Raw genomic sequence first — 22083 nt, forward strand, 5'->3', positions numbered from 1 at the left:
ACAATCTTGTAAAGGCGGCGGTGTTTCAATTGTATATGAGGTGTGTATTCAGTTCTATCAGATTTTAGTTACGCAAATATATGTTAAATAATACTGGCAATTATTCATAGTTATAATAACTAACATAATTTGAATAAAAGACAAAAAATAAATTCGTGCGTATTTAAAATATTTTAAACATTGTGATAAAGCAATCATTTGCATAATATAGCAATATTCTCATAATTTCATTTCGATTCAAGCAGTTTAATATTACTATAGTTAATTAAAAATTGTGTATAGCTTCCTACTTATGTAGCATTACAATATATTTAGTTCTGATCTTAGATGACTGATAAATAAAACAGCTATGCTCTATCTTCATCTTTGTTCCATATTTCTTATTTAATAATGAGAAGATCGTCATGATAATTGCTTAACCGAGAGCAGCGCTATATGTAAAGCTTAAAATACCTACTACGAAGCAATTTTTACGTAGAATCAAAATCGAGCTATGCGAGTAGAATATGAATACAGTAGATATTGCATAATTTATATAATTAAGCGATATTAATGCTTACTCATTGTGGGGTATATCTTCTAACTGGTTGGCGAGCGCGGCCGCCAACAGGGTGAGGAGCAGTAGTGGGCGCCGAGACATGGTCGCTAGCACCATCGCACTCCCCACATCACACGACCAACACACCACTGAATCCTCTACATGGGACAATACCGTTCGCACTGCACTGCTATGTTAATACTGAGTCCTGAACTCGTGCATAGGGTGTCGTGACAATCCGTCGGACGTGGCGCGGTCGGGCCGCGGGGTTAGAATGTCGCGCGCGAACCCGCGCCGCCGCGAGCCTCCCGTCCCGCCCAGCCGCAGTGACGCTGCGCGCGAATCATACGCCCAATAACGCAGCCTTATTATTGAGATTTATTTGATCATGCATAGGGTTGACGGTCAGCAAGGGTAATGTTACTAGGACTGAGATCATCGAGACTGTCGACTGCGGTTGAATCAATATTACAAAAAACATACATAGACTCATAAAGTGAGGTGAGTTTAGAAGTTTCGCTTTGAATTAGTTTAGATTGCCGAATTGGTGGTCGAAGTGGAGGCTCTCGAGCATCAGTCCGCCACGCACATGCGTGGGCACGCCGCCAGGAAATCCTTTATTGATTCCCGCGCTTCTGACTTCTAAGGAATGTTCAGTCATTGTTGCCGTCAAATTCCGTCCGGCCCTATTATAATTTAGAATAATGATAATTATATGGGGCGCCGATTGCTTCCAATTGGATGCGATAGGTATAAAAAAATATAAATAGGTAAATACAGGTTTCTTTTCTGTATATCAACTTAAGAGTCGCGAAGAGAAAAACTTTATGTATTATATAACACTGAACTTTTTAAGGTATTTTCCGGGTAACTAATGCAGTCCCTTTTATTCAATACCCGCAATCAACATTTTGCAGGCAAAGATTAAAGTATAAATGATAGATGATAGCAGTTCAAATTAGGCCTAGTGATGTAAGATTTGAACGCGTTCAAGGGTAATGACGTATAATATTATCTCTTCCAGGTCACCGAAAACATAACAAGAGATTTGCGAGAAAGTTTCAGGAATGGAAAAGTACTTTGCTACGAAAGCACTTCTAACATTTGTTGCGGTCTTTTAATATAAGTAATGGAACAAAAGTTTGCCCTTCTGTACTTCTAAAACGAGTCATATACATTGATGAGTACGAAAATAAATTAAAAAAGTCTATAACTTTTTTGGAATACACTCAAATGTCGTAAGATGTATTCAAATAACTCAAATTTGTATTATTTGATTATATTGAGCTATAAAATAGAGTAAAACTAAATAAAAAAACAGACACATACACATAAAATATTTATTTTCTCAATACAGTCGTTAACGTTTCATATCGATTTGTTTAACATATATTCGTCAAATGCAATTCAACATTTAAAATAGCATACATCCGTATGTACTTACTATGAATGGTGTTAATATAAAATTACTGAGATAATGTTTTTAAGGAATGTCAAAAAAAAATTCCATAATATTAAAAGTCGGAGTATGATTAACTAGTTTTTCACAAAAATGTATTGAAAATTGTTTAAAAAATATCAGATCCGGAATTAGATTACAGGGAGATTACATCATTTCATCTTGTGCGTTCATTCTTATCCTACGTCTTATGTACTATATTTACACATTTAGAGCTAAATAAGGATAAATTATTAGAAACTAGTAAGTACTCTGCACATTGTCACAACGTCCGTCAACTTCTGAGGTGAGGTTTGTACCAATGATTTTACAACCCTTTCATATAAGTATTACTAGACATTTCAGATTTTCTTCGAAGATTTAAATTCATTTCATTAATAACAATCAAAACATTTTATCAAATCTTTATCTATACGTATGACGATTTTACAAATATTAAAAAAGGGGCTGTAGGGCTTAATTTAAACCCTGATTTCTTAACAGTCTTAATATCAATATCGTGAGCTTATAAAGATCACAACAGTACAGCATTTGTATAAGAATATCTTAGTAATCTCATAAATAAAACCCTAACTAATATACAATCTACTTAAATAATTTGTACAATATACCTGAGTAACAGATCTCATGGTGTAATTTATATAAAATTATAGACACAGAATAAATAATATGATAAATTAACTCGACCCAGTCTTTAGACGAATATGAACAAATTATATTGTTATAAAAGAATTGAAAATGTCTTTAAAATAGGAACACACTAGAATAAATGTATACAGAATATTATATTTGGTCTGTACAAGTAACCCGGTGGTTGGATGCGATACAACGCGATTGTATAAAAGAAATAAGCAATTACATTGCGTCAAAGGCAAATGTCGTTATTTGCTAGTAATTTTCTATAATCAAACATGTTCGCGTTATATCGATTAAACAAGGCGTCTTATTTAATTCTGAAATAAATAGAAGCACTAGTACTATGGAATGATTGAAAGGATCTCAAATATTGCGATACCGTTCTAGAGATTCGGTTACTAGCACTTCTAGGCAACGAATACATAGCCTCCGCAAAAATGAACCTTACACCCTCGTAATACTGTCTTAAGGCGTTATATATTGGGACCTTAAAACACATTTACACTTACACAAACGAGACAACTTCATAACTGTCGGTAAAGATGTCATTGAATTATTATTATTTCTTTTTTTATTTCATGTACATAGCTCCAACATCTAAGTCGGCGCATCTTATTTTATTTCAATGCATAAATAATTCTCATCGTTAAAATTAAAATATTAATAGTCCAAAACTTTAGTTCCCTTCCTTTACGTTAAATTCAAACAAAGATAAAGTCGTTAAAATTTTGTAGCTCATGGTTATTTGATCTAATCAACTACTACCGCTTTCTCAACCACAATTGGTGTCACGTGAAACACACCTGCGCTAAATTGTATCTCTATTCAAGGATGCATTTTGTAAAATCAATGTCGAGACGAATCACTTTCATGTCCGGAATCCCTCCCGTTCTCCCTCGGCGAAGCGCGATGTTCCCGCTCGTCTCTATACCGGTCTCTTCTATCCCTCTCGCGAGAACGGTCCCTGTCCCTATCTCTATCTCTGTCCCTCTCCCTCTCACGGTCCCTGTCCCTATCCCTGTCTCTGTCGCGGTCCCGATCACGATCCCGGTCCCGGTCTCGGTCACGGTCGTCGTCCCTATCTCTACGGCGATCGTAATAGTGGTACGACCTCCGCGACTTTCTGTCGCTGGGCGTGACAACTTCTACTTTTATGTTGGCTGTGGCGGTTACCTAAAAATTGAAATAAAATATATAAATTTATCGAACTATACAGTTTAAAAAGTAAGAAAAGCATAATTAGATTAATGAAAAATAACGAAATTATATGAAATCATTATAATATTTTTCTAATAAGTTCTCTGGTCAAGTTTGAAACATTTTAGTCTCTAATATATATGGTCATCTTTACCTTGGTAGTGATAGCTCCGTTGTGCGAAGTCTTCGAGGTAGGCGTCGATCTTCCTGAGGCAGAATCGCTTCCATTGTACGTCGTCGTCTCCACAACCACCTCCGGTTGAACAACTATGGACTGCATGGAAGACTGCACCGAGTGTGCTGAACTGTGCCAGCTGGAAGGCTCCTCAGTGATCGTGGTGAGGGAGGGTGCGCACGGGCGAGGCGCCGACTTGGTTCTGCTGGATTTATCGCCACTGCTCGAGTTGGAACTGGATTTGCGTGGATGCACCGGCGAGCATTTGGGTGACGGAGTGGAGAGACGTTCTGGATGTTCGAGAGGTCGTACCTGTAATAAGAAAATTATAAAATTCAGATTTGTGCTATTTTTGTATGTGTAAATAAGTTTTGCTAGAAATATTTTTGTAATATACACTATTGAGATATAATTTTTTGAATTGGGTTAAATTGAACTAAAATTTTTCCTTTGGATACAAAGAACATCAGACTCTTACAAAATTGCTTTTCCTATTTCCGTATTTGATTAGCTTTAATGATGAAGTATTAAAAATAGAACATATGCTCACCTCAGCAGCCGGTCCCAATATTGACAGGATAATCGGGAAGAACAGAAGTCCATCGACCAATCCCAGCACGACCATAGCCAACAGAAGCCTAAGGAACAGTCTGGCCACAAAGCCGAAGTCACTAGCGGCTAGCATTGACGCGGCCAGTGCTGCTGCTACAGCACCGTGAACTACTGGCGCTAGTACACTCTCTAGCGCGAGACTAGCTCGACGACGCTTACATCCAATGGACGTGACGAAACCCTGTAATAAAATATATTTTTGTAAAGCAAAAATATCAAGTGTATAATATATACATGTTATTATAAGAATTGAAGGAATGAATAGTAGAAAAAATAGTTTTGTAACGAGACAACAAAAATGAAAATCATTCACTCGTTACAATTAACATTTAGCATACAATAGTAACACGTTAGAATTTACTGTAATTAAACAAATTAACTCTAAATAACTTTTAAGTTTGCATTTGCCATAGACAAATTCGTATATAAAGGTTGTCAAACCCAATATCGTGAATATGCATTATAACCAAAAGTATATGCCGATAATTGACATCAGTAGAAAGAGAGAGAGAGAGATGACCGCAGTGTTCTCTCTCGCTCTCAACGGCTCCACGGACCGTCCGCACTCACCAGACACAGGTGCAGCGTGAAGTGCACCCCGCGGCCGATGGCCAGCACGAGCAGCACGGCCGGCATGGCGGACAGCTTGACGCCGAGCAGCGACATCGCGCCCACCAGCTGCAGCACCAGCGCGCCCAGCGACACCGTCACCAGCAGCGCCGCCCACGCGTTCAGTACGGCGATCATCACGCACTGTCGGGAGTTGATCACTTAGATATTGCATATGTGTTTGTTATACCAACCAATTAATATGTACCAACTAATGTTAAAGATGCGATTGTAACCCTGTCCGTCTATATATCGATTCTTGAGCCCAAAACCTTTGAGTGAGCTGGATGAAATTTAGTACCAAGATAGCGTGAGATCGGAGAAGGGATATAAAATACCCTCAATAAATAATAAAATCACATGTACAGCAAGCAATTTCGATGATAACTGGAAAAAAAAAGTATCAATATAACTCACCACAAAAACAGCAGCTAAAGCGCAGACCAGAGCCAATAACAGCGACGTTCTCAAATACAAATACTGCTCCCAGAACAAAAATGGTATTCCCGATGGAAAATTCGGCAATCCCTTCGCTTCATACTTCAAACACAGCTCACGCACCGACATTATCAGCGTCTTTATACTATCTGTATCACTCAAACCGGATAAATAAAATGGTAACTGTGTATAAATCAGTGGAGAAGATTTCTTGATTTCCAAATGAACGTCTTCAGGCGAATGTATCCATCTTTGGGGTTGCGGTTTCAAATTTCCCTGTGAAGCGCCGTAAGCCAATGCGTCATTCGTTGCCCAAGCTGATAAGTAATTATAAAACGCTTTCGGGTTAATAATGCCGTCCTTATCAACCAATCGATGTCCGGAGCTTATCAGGGATTTGTCTATAGGATTATCCACATGGCCCGTCTGTACCATGAGTTTATATGCCAATATCCCTTCGTCGCTTGCGTTTTTACACCAGTATTCTTGCGTTATGCAGCCACTCGCGACTTCCTTATCAAAAGCAACTTGCAAATCCAGGAGCCATTCTCGGAATAGAGTTAGCCAGAATTTCGGAAGACCACCATTGTCATTCTTTATAATGTTCGGTATTCTAACGAATTGTTCATGGTATTCATATAGCAATTTCTGATTGGTGGGATACTCGAAATCACCTTGGGTTACTGCGTACATGTTGTAAAAACCGAAGTATTTCTCTTGCCTAGAGAGGAATTCGTGTTCATCAGTATTTTCAGGAACAATGTCAGTGAGGTCTAACCCATCCTTTACTTTCGTAGTTCCCCATACACTGGCTAGTATCAAAGCTATTAGGGCCAACATTGATGTCACCTGAAACATCATAAAATCAATAAGTAAAAACTTCATACAACGACACTAATCAAGACAATCTACTTTAAGAAAATTAGAATAACTACCTTAACAGAAGGTCTCATAATAAACGGAGCATAATGATTCTTAGTCCATTTCGTAAGGGAAATACTAAGACAGCACGTTTTCACTTCTTCCGTGACTTCAGGATCTAATGGTTGTCTGCTTGTGTCTATCCTACTCTGAAATATAAAATAAATTATTGGATATTATCTACACACAATTACGACCAATTTGTTAATATTTGACGTCGATTAATATTATATGATTATTATATATGTATGTCTGGAGAAAATTTGTACCTTTTCATTTCTTCTACTCCTACTCTTCGATCTTTCTGGCAGTTTTTTCTTCGGCAGTGGACTTTCAGGTAATAAGCAACACAAGAGGTCCGCTCTAGCCGCTGATCTTCTTCGTAGGTCGAGTGATATCATCGCAGGGAACACCAAGAGCATTGAGCCTAATGTGAAAAGTAGTAGTATTGCCGCCTGAAAACAATAAGTCAACATTTAAAAATCTGTAATTCTTATCTAATTCTAATTAAAGAATATTATTCTTTGAAAGAATGCCGACCTTATATCATACAATGAATGTTTATTCAAACAATTCCTAGAAATAATACTTAAAAGTTTCCTCTCAAATCACGTCAAAATCCTTTAAGCCTATTTCAATAACGCCATACAAGTTAAGAACGGAGCAAATAAATATTACGAAAAGTATTGAAAAATAATAAAACTCATACCTGTAAACAAAATACTCGGAACGCCGGTATCGGCAACAAAGCCGCTGCCAAAAACGCCATTACATTACAAAGCGACGCCAACAGTACGCTAAGTCCACTTTTCTTCAGCACCAGCCCCGTGCGCTCTTCCCGCGGCACATCTCCCGCTTGCTCCACGTACGTGTGAGTGAGAAGGAACATGTCTTGAACACCTAATCCTAACGCTAAGAATGGCACTATTTGCGTACTCGAAGCATTGAATGGTATACCTGAAATGAAGAGGTTTAATTAGTATTACATTTTTCTAAGTATTTAAGCCGATTTAAAGAAGATTTAATGTTTTTTATTGTAGAAAAAAATTAAATAATACAAATAATCACCTAACAAAGCGCAAAAGCCTAAGCCTGCCGCAATAGTGATAGAAAGCAGTAGGACGCCAGCAATACCGACACCCGCTTGGGAGCGGATTGGGTCTCTCCATTGTATTAACGTTACAGCGACATAAATTAACTGAAAATAAACAAAAACATAAACATAATGGTATAGTATAAATGATAATAAAACAATAACCAAAAACAAATAAAAAAAAACAGAGAAGTAAATAGAATAGCTGTAATAAAATAGTTACCATAAACATGTATCCTAAGACAATATTCCTCAGAGAAACTTCGGAGAACTTGCCGAGAATGTCGTTTAGTGTTGAAGTGGAAAATGGATAGAAACTATACGCCGCCGAGACTTGTCCTGATGTTGTGATTTTTTTTACTTCCTACAATGAAATATACTATAAAGCACATGTAAATCTCGTCAAATTATTAAAGTCCACGCAGTTCATTCTGACTTTGATTTACTTTAATTATTAATTATATTGTGATTGTCAATAATAAATATACTAAGAGCACATGATTTGTGCGGTAATAAATTCAACACACACTTTAATATTCTTCTTAAAAGCAATCATAATCAACTTACAGCAGAAAACTTCCGCTGCCACGCGTCTAAAACAGCCGCAGCCTTCTCTTGATTCCATCCAATTTGATGTACTTTGTAATGGTCTGCCCAATACTCGTACATTTCTCTCTCTCCCATCAATTGAACTACCGTCTGCAAGGCTCGGGCACTTCGCAAGGCCGACGTGGAATTTCTGGTGGCACCGCCGACTATCAGCTGCTCCGGCCAGTGCATGTATGCTGCTGCGAAACCGTAGCACCCGTGGGATAGTTCGGCAGCTACATCTGGAATCTATACGAAAATTTGCTATGATTAATTAGATACATTTTTTAATTTGTAATTATTTATTATCTGCGGTATTAAAAGAAAAGCACTTAAAAAGTTCCTATTTATGACTGGTTTAAAACGTATTCTCCCATATTTAACAGGAACATTTATTAAACAAAAGAAAGCATTAAAACAATACAATTTAAAATACGAAGAAATTGCGCTTCAAACAGGTGTCTTCAAATACCAGGTAACCTCTTGCTTTACATTACAATTTCGAACAAAACGAAACGTAGAATTTACGATTCCGAAGAATTTCTCATTTGTACACGTATTATTATTGATAATATAATAGTGTCATTGTGATGATGCCGAAGGAGAATTGAGTGTACAATGCGCCCGTATAATGGTGGGTCGGTGGAACAATGCTTGCCCGTTCCTCGCCGCAGACCTTCGCCGAACGTGGGTGGCAACGCCTTCAATCGTGCACAAAAACGCACCCTACCCACTCGACCCAACTTCGACTGTATTATTTGTTTAACACAATAATTGAAACCTTGTTCAATGCACCGTCTCATTCCAAGTCAACGGAAATACATTCAATTTGAAACAAATGTTTAAACAATATCTAATAATGAGGTTGCATTTTTTTATTCAAATTAAGCTGTTTGAGAGATATTCATACAACGCTTCGTTTAGATTTTACTTTTTATTTTAATTTGTTAATTTTACATTTACACATACGAATGAATCTCCGTACAAAATTTGTTCATTATCGGACAAAGTAAGTACCGACTGTCGCATTTACAACATTATAAAATTGAATCGCGTAGTAAACCATACAAAGTATATTCAAGTATAAATTACAAGAAACGCAACTTTCTCGAAGGTGCGGTAGATCGGTACACGTACAGGTAGTCAGTCGCACATCTGCCGGGCGGCGACCGCTTTCATCCCGCTGTAATACCGTTTCCAGAAATATTTTATTATAACGATAGGTAGTATATCCTTTTCAATATATGTACGGACACCTCGATAAAGTTATTTTATTTGTCGCTATAAGTTTATTTATGCGTCCATAAAAATGTCGTAAATTGAACTCTTCATAAAAGAATCAGGAGTAATGCGGCCCCTAATGTGGGTCTCACGCAGCCGTAACAAATGAATGGTATACGTCTCAATCATTCGGCCACCAAACAAGGAAGCGGTAATATACGGTTGAGCTCTAATGACAGGGACAAAAAAGTACAGCCCCAATTTAGGCACAAAATGTGTGCTGATTTCGATCGTTGTTAAAAACTTCCAAGAATTGACACTTGCGTAAGATTATGTTGTCAAGATTATAATGAAGATATTTTAACGATATCCAGAAATGTTTAAATATCAAAAGGTTTTTTCTTAACGCATAGTTAATGATATTGATATAAGTGTATTTGACATTAGTTTATCTTAGTATACATAAGGTTAAGACCATCTTTTGACCATTATGTTAATGTTAATGTTGTGATTACTAAGAAATTGCTCACAACTAAATTAGATGACACCATTTTCATGTGTTTTTAATGAAGCTCTAAATCCAAATTAATATACGCGAGAATGGAATAAATTGGTTGTATGATAATTTCAATTATAATTGCTTATATGAACCCTCAGATAACAATATCATTATTAACACTCAGATCTTTTGAATATGTGAGGACATTCTTGTATCTTTTTCCTTGTAATCACAGCTATATAAGAGAAGTGAAGATAATTTATAAACTTACGTGTCCAGACTTCTTGTTGGGAGCTGTGGCAGGACAGTGCGGGTCCGTGGGGTCCAGGCAGGGCTTCTTCATGTAAGCGGACGTGATGCCCGCTCTCTTCATGTACGCTTCCATTGTACTCAGCGGGAATTGGAACTTTAACTTCTTCACTTCTTCTATCACTTCTAGAGGATTTAAGTGCGTCCATTGCAGCTTGTGTTTCAGGTGACTGTAAAAAATTAGTATTTATTTTTTGAAAATTTGTAATAGTATATAACGAATTTCAAACGATTTTGTACACAAAATATAAAGAAAGTTTTTTTTTTTTGTAGAATCTAAATTTACAAAGGCGCCGTGCATAAGAAATGAGTTAGGTTAAGAAAATAACTTTCAAACGATCACGAAAGAATGTTATTTCATAAAAATAAGCACCAAATACTATTAAAGCAGTTTCACTCACGGTACAAATATAGGATAATCGGGGCCCAGCAATTTGGAGCCTTCCCAGAAGCAATCGAGGGGAGTTATAATAGCGCACGGTATGACGTTGTCTATGATTGACTCGATGTGGTGGTAGCCTTCGAAGTCTGGTATGCTGGGGCTGTAGCAGAGGTCCTTGAGCCGCCATTCGATGTCGTACATATGCACAGTGACCCGAGTCGCTGCGTGCACCACCTGTTTAAACAATACACGTTTATCTAGACGCTAATGTGGATTAAGCTCGTTTATTGTCAACTCAGCTAAGTTAAAAGTATAAGGAATCTCATTAGGTACTCTTTATAAAGCTCATATCATTATTGTTTCCTTAATTCAGTTTGTCAGTTTGTTTTGTATGTTTTTTATTAATAAAATCAAAAAATATTTAACGAATTGTGGAAAATTCTTTCAGTAGCAGAAAGCAACTTTATTTTTGAGTGTGCAAAATTTGGCTTAAGGCTATATTTTTAGTATCCGATCTACCAAGGACAAAGGCGAGACGAACTATATATTTACTATTATAATATGAAATACCAAAAAAAATCTACGCCACAAAACATAAATGTTCAAACAAAACCCTCACAAATACGATAGTCAATGGACATGAATAAATGTTCTTCTTGGAATTTACCTTTAGGTGCTCCAGTAATGCTCCAGGATGTAACAACGAAACGTCCGGTTCTTTGGCGGTTTGTATAATAAGTTGATGTGTCGAAGAATCTGCCTCACCGAGCGCCTGGGCTGTATATTTCAATTCTGCTTCTAGCCTTCCACCCTCTGAAAAGATATACAAATTAATATACGAAAGAAAAAGTGCATACAACTCTAAAAATAGGCGATAAGAGCAGAGAAAAGGACTGCATATGATTATCTCTGTCATTTAAAGAATTCCTAGCTTCGTCTACGTTAATTATAATGTAAGACTTGCGTATCACAAATAATAAACTGAAATATAACTATGATATGAAATTGGAGAAAAAAATGATCATATTGCTTATTCAAACACGAAATTCCATTTTATTTGTTTTGTGACCCAATAATTGAACTATACCTCTACATCGTAAAACCTGTTATCTACGCCATAGATTTACTACACAAACGTGCTACCAGGCGTCACTGTCATAAAATAGTGATTAAGGAGGTCAATGTAGGTTTCATTTTTTTATAGCGTGATAGGTTCGCCGGCACATTACAACAAAGTTTGTCTTGTTACGTCATTGACCTCGTAAAATTTAAAACGTGTATGACCATACAACTCCTTAGAAATAGTTATATCAATCATGCACTTGAATTTAGATTGTGTAAGTTCATTTAAATGCTTTACCGGTAATAACTAATAACATAGACCCATTGAATTGAGTAGCAATGTTGTAGTTATTTTTTAGTAAAAATTTACTATTGCTGGTTTAAATTAAACAAATATGATATGATAATGATACACAAATAAATACCGTTCTACCAAGGGAAACATAGGTCTATCTAAAATCATTCACTTTAATTTGAAAACACTGGAAGATAAATATTCTACTTCCCGTTGAAACAAATGAACAAGTAATTTATTTAAAATATACTACATTCAGTCGGCTTAAATTTACGATTATTACGTAATGACCTAAAAGTCAATTTAAGAAACAATGATGACAGGTGTTCTCCATGTAAATAAGCTACAAAATGGAACATTGATTGCTTGTTTATATTAAAGTAATTTGTAGAAATATATTTTATCCATGTACAAATATATGATACTTGGATAATATTTATAATATTTGTGGTGCTTTTTTAATTGAGAACAAATTATTATTCATATACGTATATGCTTATCTAAACTGTATGTAACGTTAATTAAAAACAATGTTTATTTTTCTTAAAAGTATGTATGTATATGTTTTTAAACCACTTTAGACATGTAACAATAGAAATATACATCGATTTAGGCATTTCATACTATATATATTATATACATACATTGAGTTGCATACAAATGATTTTAAATATATCGTAGTAGTATCAATAAATGTTTTATAACAAAGCACGGCTCGAAAGAATCAGTCGCACCCCAACATTCCAAGTTCTTAAAAATGTCTAAATTTAGCTAACAACCTGGATTATTGGAGTGTCGACACATTTGTTATTAGGGCGGAGTTGGGCTGCTATCTTCGTTAACACATTTCACAAGTGATTTATAGAAATTATGACACTCCCCACATTTGTTTTGTCAGGACGTAATTGAAAATTTCACAAGCAAATTACAAAGGTTTTAAGTTTTCGTCGACAATTAAGACGTAAATTAATTTACCTTAGTAAACAAACTTGAGGTTTATATCAAATATCAGTAAATTCCAATATTCAGAATCTACAGTCGTTGTTCTTTAGGAACGGAAAGAATATTTATGTCACAAGTTTTCAGTACCAAAATATCATCAACTACATACACAACCGAGATTAATAAATCAATCTAAGAGCAAATAAATCTCTCCTTATTTATACATAGTTCGTGGTACCTTTCAAAGTTGCATACAGTTTACGGCAATAAATAAAATCGATATGATCAGCGCCGTTCCTAAGTGACGGACGAATGAACGTGCAAATGATGCTGGTTCTTTTTTTTTTGTATCGTAAAAAAGTGTATTCATCGCAGCGAACGTTAGCTATCGGGGATGTCACGAACATTTTTTCCAATTAACACCCACCCTCGTAATTTATGTATAGGACTGCAGTCTGTATATGTCCTAATTAGGACCCCGAAGGAGTGTGAGTGACGGCGGTAAAGTGTAGTTGTGAAATATTAAACTTTTAATCAAGGAATTTTGTTTTATTTATAGAAAACACCTAAATTGTAAAAAAATTAAGTACGTAGATTCTTTTTACTTCACGGGCACCAGAATGATGCCAGTAACGAAAATATGAACACTATTAAACAGCAAACTAACGATTTCCTCGTCAGCTTTTGTATCGTGTCGATTTAAAAATAATTAACGCAAACCCAATAAAGGAATCTGCCAAAATAAAACGAACGAGGCAACCTAATCAAATTCAGTTGTCAGTCTGTCCTAAGGTGATAACGTCGCTAATGCTAAAGCCATCATGATTCGCAGAACACTTTATATGTAAATTAGCTAAAAGTACGAAAACCTCGTACAAAAACGTGATTGACGTGCCAACATTTTTTATCCATTTAGTGAATGGAAGTGAAATAACTTTTATCTTAGCGGCATAAGAAGTTTTAGCCATCGTTCGATGCCGCCGCGGTTCGCTTTAATTCATTTTTTTTTTTGCAGCTTTAAGCCTTGTTATATCTAATTGAGTAATATTATCAAGCGATAATAAGAATCGTTCGGGTTAAAGATAGACGGGCCGCACTGGTGCCGGATATAAGGGATTATCATGAGACAAACGGAATGAGACCAGCGGCCGCACAAGGCGCCTCTAATTTAACACCTACCAGTCGTGGGCGCGATTTACGACGCCAACTTTTACTACACGAGCAGCGAACGTTTCAATATGGATTAATCATTAATTTATTGATTTCTTAAGCTTAATCCTACTAATATTATAAATACGAAAGCTTCTAAGGATATGTGTATGTTTGTTACTCTTTCAAGCAAAAACTACTGAAGCGATTGCAATGAAATTTGGTATAGATAACTGGACAACTGGAATAACACATAGGCAACTTTTTATCCCGACATTCCTACGGGATACAGATTTACGCGGGTGAAACCGCGGGACGCAACTAGTATTCAATAATTACTCAATTCAAACTCCAACATTTATATCTGAAATAGACGCTCGTCTCCACACCGTCCGGAAATCAAGATTCCTGTTTTATCCCAAGCATTTAATCAGGATAAAAAGCATTATATCACCCAAGTCAGGTCCTGTCAATATACTAAATTTCAAGAAAATCCGTTCAGTAGTTTCAGCGCGATTGACGGACAATGATCCAAACAAACAAACTTTCACATGTATAATATTAGTATGTGATAGTGTATATTAAAATGTACCTACAAATTGATTATCTTCTCAAACTTCTCGTGAAATTTTTCACATAGATTTTTGTATTCTGTATACGTTGTGAATTTTTTTTCATCTACAAATGTATTCCTTCAATATGTGGCTTACATTCAGCAAAATATTAAATACGAAACAGCGTTATTATTCTAGTTTCAACTATGTAGGGCAATGTTTTATTTCCACGAGAACAGGAACAAAACATAGCAAGGTCACAGAGAGTTTATGGTATGTCGAGCTTTCACAGCCGCCTCTCGACGACTCACCATAGATTTTAATATATTATAATGAGTACGTACTAAGAATTATTATACAAATATATTTTGGGAGACACTACTGCCGTATTTTAAAACGAAGCATCAAATGGACGCACGATCAATGACATCAAAGAATATTTCCCGCTGAATCTGTTTTTGGTATGCAGGATACGTCAAGAAAGAAGGCAGCATATATTTGTACAAACGATTCCTTGAAAGATAAGTTACATTGTGTTTCGGCAAAAGTACATATGGGAGTGTTTGGCCTTTTTATAACATTCCCAATGCGTGCGCGCCGATAATGACAACATTTCGACCCGATGCGGTAGCCGGTGATCGCGGACGATCGAAATGAATGACGACTTAGCGGGGAGGGTCGGGAGGGGATACACGTACGCGCATGTGGTTGTGACCACCCGCGTCAACTGTAGGAGCCCGTGTGGTCCGCCCCGCGGCCCGCGCCCCCCGCGCCGCGCCGCCGAGCCCTCTATGCAAATTAGCTCGCGTAGACAACAGATGGATGGCGGAATCAACAAACCGAATCCTTTGCTGGCAGCCGCATAAACAACATCGATGCTATATACATAGTATATTCAAGAAAAAAACTAGCCTTCGACCCGTTGGCTATCATAAAAATGAAAGTGCTGTATCGAAGAAATCGTCTAAATATGCATTTAAAAATTTGATATGCCTATTTGAAATTTGATATATAGTAAAGTTTTATATCAGTTAGCTACATTCATTTCAAAATCGGATCTAGATAGCGCAACAATTCTTTGCTGGACTGCTGTTTAAGGTATCTATTTTTCATATCTACAAAATAATGACTATTGCATGTAAGTTTACTCATTTAACGTTCGTGAACCCCTCCCGAAACTAATATCTGACTACGCCCGTCTTTAACAGTTACAATCTGTAATTACTGTTCAGGTAACCTACAAATAGATATTGAGTACAAAATGCAGTAAAAAAAATCAAACCAGCATACAAAGACCCGTGTCACGGTTTTTACTCCGTCGTCGAGAAGACATCTCAATTTTGAAGAGGACCGAGAAATGAATGTAAACGCAGAGCGTTCTTTGCGCAGCACGACGTCTTCATACAAAGCGAGCCGGACAATCAAACCACTTTTTTTGTTACTCAATAGATGTTTTACATTTTTTACTTTTATTGGTCGTAATTTTACGTGGGGATATTTACGGGCGGCCGCGGGCCACCTAATTAAGTTGTTAGGTGACTTAGACCGGCATTGTTTGAGTCTTTGTGTTGAAGATTTTGTTGTGCCGTTAGTTTTGAATATCGGAATGGCTTGGACAGTAGCCAGGAATGTGTACATTCTTTTTTTTACTTTATTGAACGCGATGACGATTACTTGATTATGAATACAATAAGGATAAAACAAAACACAAACATACGGCGACTATACGTAAATAATAATTAAAATTGCGATGAATTTTAGCCTTTAAAAAATACGCATTAATTTTGTCCGTCTGTCCTTCACCAATGTCAATTATGTATCTGAAATGTTGGAAGTTTAACGACAGGTGCTGCAATAATTGTGTTGACTTCCTTTGCAGTTTCAGCTTTTTATGAGTGACATTATGCTGTGCTTAATTTACATCAACATTTATGCTTTTTATTGGTATTTTGTTAAATATTAATTTCAACATCTTCATTAATCATAACATTTTTTATTTAAAATCTTAGTATGTACATATAAATATAACTCAAAAAAACTAAAAAAAAAAACACGCCATAACCACAGAATAAAGTACATTATCCTCATTGGCTCTTATAGAGGTAGAGTCCTAATCAGGATAATAAGATAAAATGAAATTGCTCCATTGTCAGCGATCCTTGATATGTGTACAAATTTTGAATTGAATAATACAATTTGCCGGATTTAAACAGAAGGTGACAATTCCGTTCGAACTCCGAAGTAACAAAATCAAGCATACCTACGCATTGCTTAATGTACAAGAATTACTTTCCCTAGACCGGTTTCGACATGGTACCGTACCCGCATAGGATGTGCATCCTCCTCAATTTCCGGAAACTTCGATGGCGTATCCATACGATAACATTAGTAAATATTTGTCACCGAGACTAGACTACAGATAATATAGTGCCATTTTACTTCTGATATTGTTAGCTATTTGTTTTGTTTACAATGATTTCGGCTAGTGTTTAAATTAATTTAAGATTTTTCGTCGATACGATATTTCTTGCATATTTTCATTATTTATTTATACATACATCTATATTTTTCTATTATTAACTATATTACTCTAGATAATATAGGTATTCAACGAGGTTCATTTTATACCTTATCTCTTATAAATTAATATATAAAAATGTGTTTATATAAAACCTAATATCCCCTATTTAACTTCCTCTTATTTCGTACTGTAAACAATTAAACTGCGTTATTTTCTTCTTAATAAAATAAAGCAAAGATATAAAATATTTCTGAGTAAAATGTTGAAATATCGTGTTTCTTCTAACAGTTTATGTCTACAATTTACATAATGCCAGTCCGATAACAAATCATGAACTACTGCCTCTGTCGAAACTAGTCGTATAGATTTTATTTTATGAGTTGACAATAGACCTCCCAACAAGCAATTTGCAGGCCTTGCAATAAATTACCTATAAAATGTTGTGAAGGAAATAGAATGGATAAACTTTCGAGTCGTAAACTAAAGCAATTTAAGTGCTATTACGAAATACAATTATTATACGAGCCTAATTCTGTAATTTTAATTGACTTTTTTTTGTTTTAATTTGACTGAATAAGGCTGAATTGCTTTATAAATATTAATTACTTGAGCTATGCTTAAAGCACCTAATTTTGTTTTATGAGGCACACATTGTTTGCCGACAGTGGTACTAATAGTATAATCAAAACTTCCTCTACATCCTGTGCATCAAAGCCGATCGGTCTGGATGTCTTGCACGTATCGACTATAAAGTGGCTGCTGTCAGCAATTATATCTATTCAAGCGCACTGCACGCGGCATATGAACAATTAATTAAAAATACAATGCCACCATCGTTTATAGGACCGTATACCGGACGCATGTAGGTTGTGGGTATTACGAAATCGATGATCAACGAATTTTAATTCTCCTTGTTGGTCGTATAAGGGCTCTAATATAACGCGGCACGTTGTGTAGTCTCGACTCCATTCAGGGCACGTCGGAGCAAGACGGAAGCGGCGTATAACGCACTTGTCACTGCTGCATTGGTATTCTACGAGATGCACATTGTGTTTATCATGAATTACTTTTACGACATTTAGATTGTATGCACACGATAATGAGTGAGGACGGTGGACAACGGAATAGTTACAAACTAATTTTAGCGTACCTTGAACCCAGAGTTGGTCGACCCGCGTGTGTATTTGTGCGGACTTTAGGCCGACACAAAACGTGGAGAGGACTAATATAGCGACGAACAGAACTTTCCCCGCGTCGCCTTGTAGAAAACACCCCAATATAAATAGTTGCTCCTGCAACCACGCCCGTATCCACAGTGACGTTCTGCCGCCTTCGATGTTTCCCTGTAAAGATATGTACGTGTTAATTCACAGAAATTCCTACGCAAAATATATATTTGGATGTCTTAAAACAAAATACTACATTGAATCAGATACTATAGAAAATAAATTACAACCTAATTACGATGAGGAATGATGTAAATCTTATTCTTTGTTCTGCACGTTAATTCGAGAGTAAGATAAGCCATAGTCGGTTATAGTATAGAGGTTTTAAACGTCGAAATAATTTCCGAGTTGATTGTGATAAATGAGTGGCGCGGGCGGGCCTGCGCGGCGACGAGCCCCTGGCGCCAGCGTTCCTTTAGATCACGATACTAAGGGAAATTACACACAGACGCCGATTATTAAATTAAATGATATCAACTGCAATCATCGTTGTAAATTGTTGGACTTCCGCTAGTTTGATTAACGGCTATGCGTTCATGATTTATTCGCATTCTTCACTTCGTGTTGTCATTCCACTTATTTAATATATATTATAAATACATCCATTTACCACACGCAAACCAATACTATAAAACAGTTATTAGTAACCATTACGGTAGATAGAATACAATAAACAATTACAACTTTGCAAATGTTCCGTCATTAGTTTGCTTATCACTAGACAGTGCCTACTAATTATTTTCACTAATGGCTTTATTAAAGATTGGTTATCTGAATTTCTTAATACAATTTGATAGCAAAATAATAATTTAATCGAGACCACTCTCGACTCACACATAACCATTAGTACCGCGGGTACTCGTGCCTACGCGTTCGTACTGCCATTCAAAATCACGTAGCCTTTAGCGGTCTCTTGTCGTATTCTTTGATGTCCAAATTACCGTTCACAAAACATACAACATACATTATTTTAAGACGATAAGAGTTCAAACAACTCTGTTTTTTAATAACAAAATTGTTAGTCGCCATGTGTTTTTTGTTCACTACTCAAATATTCAATAAATTGTCATCAAATATTACGACTTAATCGCTAGAATTATGCCAATGACATAATATTTTAGCTAATCACCATAAAACGAGTTTTTGATAAAACTACTCACATAAATGCTGCGTTAGCCCTACAGGTTTTATCTCTATGGACCATTTTATGTTAAGTGTTTCATTAAAAACACCAGTTTTATTTGAATAGTGATTTCTTAATAGAACTATTTGCCTCGCAGTTCATGACTATGCAATAGCACACTCGAAGGGTTCCTAAGAAAATGTGAGCTCGAAGCCATGAAGCGGTTTGTATCCGCGCTGGGTGGCCGTGACGTCACGGCCGGAATGCGCCCGCGCAACCCGCGCCACTCACGTGGGTACGTTACTACAGAGTACAGAGACATAGTCCTTCATTCACATACATGTAGTGAAGATAAATTTGCTACCTTACATTGATATCGATATGAACTATTTGATCATTCTGCATAATTATTGAATAGGGGACTCGGAGCCGGACATTCATTAAATCAATCGAAGTTCACCAAGTACATACTTCAAAACGTAGTCTAGTCAATAATTCAATAATGATTTACCTACCCGATGGACAAAAATAATACGACAAGCTTTCGTCTTATCTTTTCGTCGGAAATTTACATACACTGACATGCAAGTGACGCAATGAAATGGGATTAGTTGGAGATCCGCAATGCGCCAGCGTCTCCGTAGCACTTCCTGCAGATAACAGATCGGGTCACTATATGCACGTTCTCACGTTTGCCGCTGCCTCAGATAATCTTAACAAAACATGCATGAGCCCACGGCTCAACACAAGCGACTCCTTAATCAAATACGGCCGGTATTTGTTTAAGCGACGTCTACACGTTTCCGGTGATTGTTCTAAATGCTTTCTCCATAGACTTTAATATTTGTCCATTTATAATGTATTACATTAATTATGTTGCTATTATTAGACTTTTCAAGTAAACATAGCTCTTTATCATCGTGCAGGAAACGGTTAGGGTTAATTTTAGAAAACATCTGGGTGATAGCTGTCGGTCGACTTCACTTGTAAGTTGTAGCTTATCTGAGGTCGTGTTCAGTGTAATTATCTGTTCGATTATTGCATCGTCGTCTCCGTACAAAATAAACAATAATAATACAACGTTTATTGCTATTCGTTTATCGCGTTACAGAAAAATTACTTCTCGACACATTCCTATTTTTATTTTATAAGGTTATTAGAGCTGGATAATTTTGTAGCTAAAGCCTTTATTAGCATAACTATTTTCCACTTTCAACTTTATTCTATATATAAATTTGATAATTCATATTTAAGCGGATTAAAAGTACTTCTTACACAAGTTCAGCTTACCTTGTCTATGCTAATAAAAACATAAATTAGTAGTTATGGTGTAACATTTTTATTTGTAGATATATTTATTTTCTTATTTAACATATCCATGGCCATTTTGAGTCCGTTTTTTGTGATATTATTTAACTGTGTCTAAATTTCATTGAATATAAATATTTTTAAACATTGCTTTACTTGCTATTACATAAAGTGCACAAATTTAAAGAAATTACACTTGAATATAATCAATTATTTATTTCTTATTTTCATTAACTAATAGGTACCAGGTAATTGGCATAGCGAAAATAACATTTTTTTTAAACGAAACCGTCTTTATATTGTCAACTTAGACACTAACTAACACTAACAAAAACTGGAACAAATTTAAATGGCACCATATGGGAGGAACCGGCTATCAAATATAAATCGGTTCTGTCAATTAAAAAAAAAATGCAATTGAATAGATAACCTCTTCTTTTTTTTGAAGTCTTTAAAGGACAAATAAACAAAGTTTCGCACTTATTATTAACTATAAAATACTCCGTTTTGTTTGATACAAATTAAAAAATAAAATTAAAGCCATCAAATAACAGCAGTATGTAAGAAAGTGTACAGGAATTACGAAAAGTTTAGTTAATTAAATTCCTATTAGTTTGAATAAATATGCGAAAAACCTTTGGTTGTCCTAGGTCCATAGTTATATCCTGCCTGCGAATCAGCGGAACATAACATTATGATTAATTATTCAAAATGATTCTAATGTGGATAAATATCTATACAATGGAACAGTTAATATTGCTTATTATTAAAAGTGCGTAATTGGAGTAAATAATGGACGTATAAATTTTGTACGTTGACTGAAATACAATATTGTTCTTATCATTTATTTGACTTAATAATGCATTTAATGATAGTGTTAAAGCAATGAAATATAATAAATAACATTGAGTATGTTTATTATACAATAACAATATTTATTGAAAGATATATAGAATATTTATTGTCGCGAGGGAAACGCAAATATAAATCTTTGTTTAAAAGTCTAGAATTTTTATAAGCTTACACCCCGTCATATGGTGAATCAGTGAAACGGAAGCAAGAAGCAATGAAGGGGAAAAATGACAATGTGCATTGATCTGAGTGCGTGCCACGTGTTGCGGTGAACAACATAATTATCCAAGGAGTAATTTGATATCAATGCGGCTAACGTTGACATAATAATTATGAAAATATCGACTAGAATGCATGCATAAAACACAGCTTGC

At 35.8% G+C, this 22083-nt stretch overlaps 2 protein-coding genes across 3 annotated transcripts in view; both read right to left on the reverse strand.

Annotated features, from left to right (window-relative positions):
- The window catches only part of LOC119829738 (voltage-dependent calcium channel subunit alpha-2/delta-3), a 45750-nt gene extending 44907 nt beyond the window's left edge, over positions 1 to 843 (reverse strand). For both annotated transcript variants that reach the window (XM_038352391.1, XM_038352389.1), the window contains exon 1: positions 561 to 843. In XM_038352391.1, coding sequence (XP_038208319.1) covers positions 561 to 655 — 95 coding nt within the window. In that variant the 5' untranslated portion in view covers positions 656 to 843. The remainder of the gene's footprint in view (positions 1 to 560) is intronic.
- Positions 844 to 1864: 1021 nt separating this feature from the next.
- Positions 1865 to 22083, reverse strand: part of LOC119829287 (protein patched) — a 25402-nt gene continuing 5183 nt past the window's right edge. Inside the window, exons 2-16 of the mRNA XM_038351732.1 lie at positions 18351 to 18543; positions 11345 to 11490; positions 10697 to 10911; positions 10258 to 10465; positions 8246 to 8515; positions 7902 to 8042; positions 7654 to 7783; positions 7295 to 7542; positions 6855 to 7040; positions 6600 to 6734; positions 5644 to 6513; positions 5188 to 5370; positions 4556 to 4798; positions 3985 to 4317; positions 1865 to 3806 (exon numbers count right to left, since the gene is read on the reverse strand). Of these exons, the coding sequence (XP_038207660.1) occupies positions 3480 to 3806; positions 3985 to 4317; positions 4556 to 4798; positions 5188 to 5370; positions 5644 to 6513; positions 6600 to 6734; positions 6855 to 7040; positions 7295 to 7542; positions 7654 to 7783; positions 7902 to 8042; positions 8246 to 8515; positions 10258 to 10465; positions 10697 to 10911; positions 11345 to 11490; positions 18351 to 18543 (3828 nt within the window). The 3' untranslated portion in view covers positions 1865 to 3479. The remainder of the gene's footprint in view (positions 3807 to 3984; positions 4318 to 4555; positions 4799 to 5187; positions 5371 to 5643; positions 6514 to 6599; positions 6735 to 6854; positions 7041 to 7294; positions 7543 to 7653; positions 7784 to 7901; positions 8043 to 8245; positions 8516 to 10257; positions 10466 to 10696; positions 10912 to 11344; positions 11491 to 18350; positions 18544 to 22083) is intronic.

The sequence above is a fragment of the Zerene cesonia genome, chromosome 10 (genome assembly GCF_012273895.1).
Source record: "Zerene cesonia ecotype Mississippi chromosome 10, Zerene_cesonia_1.1, whole genome shotgun sequence".
Taxonomy (NCBI): domain Eukaryota; kingdom Metazoa; phylum Arthropoda; class Insecta; order Lepidoptera; family Pieridae; genus Zerene; species Zerene cesonia.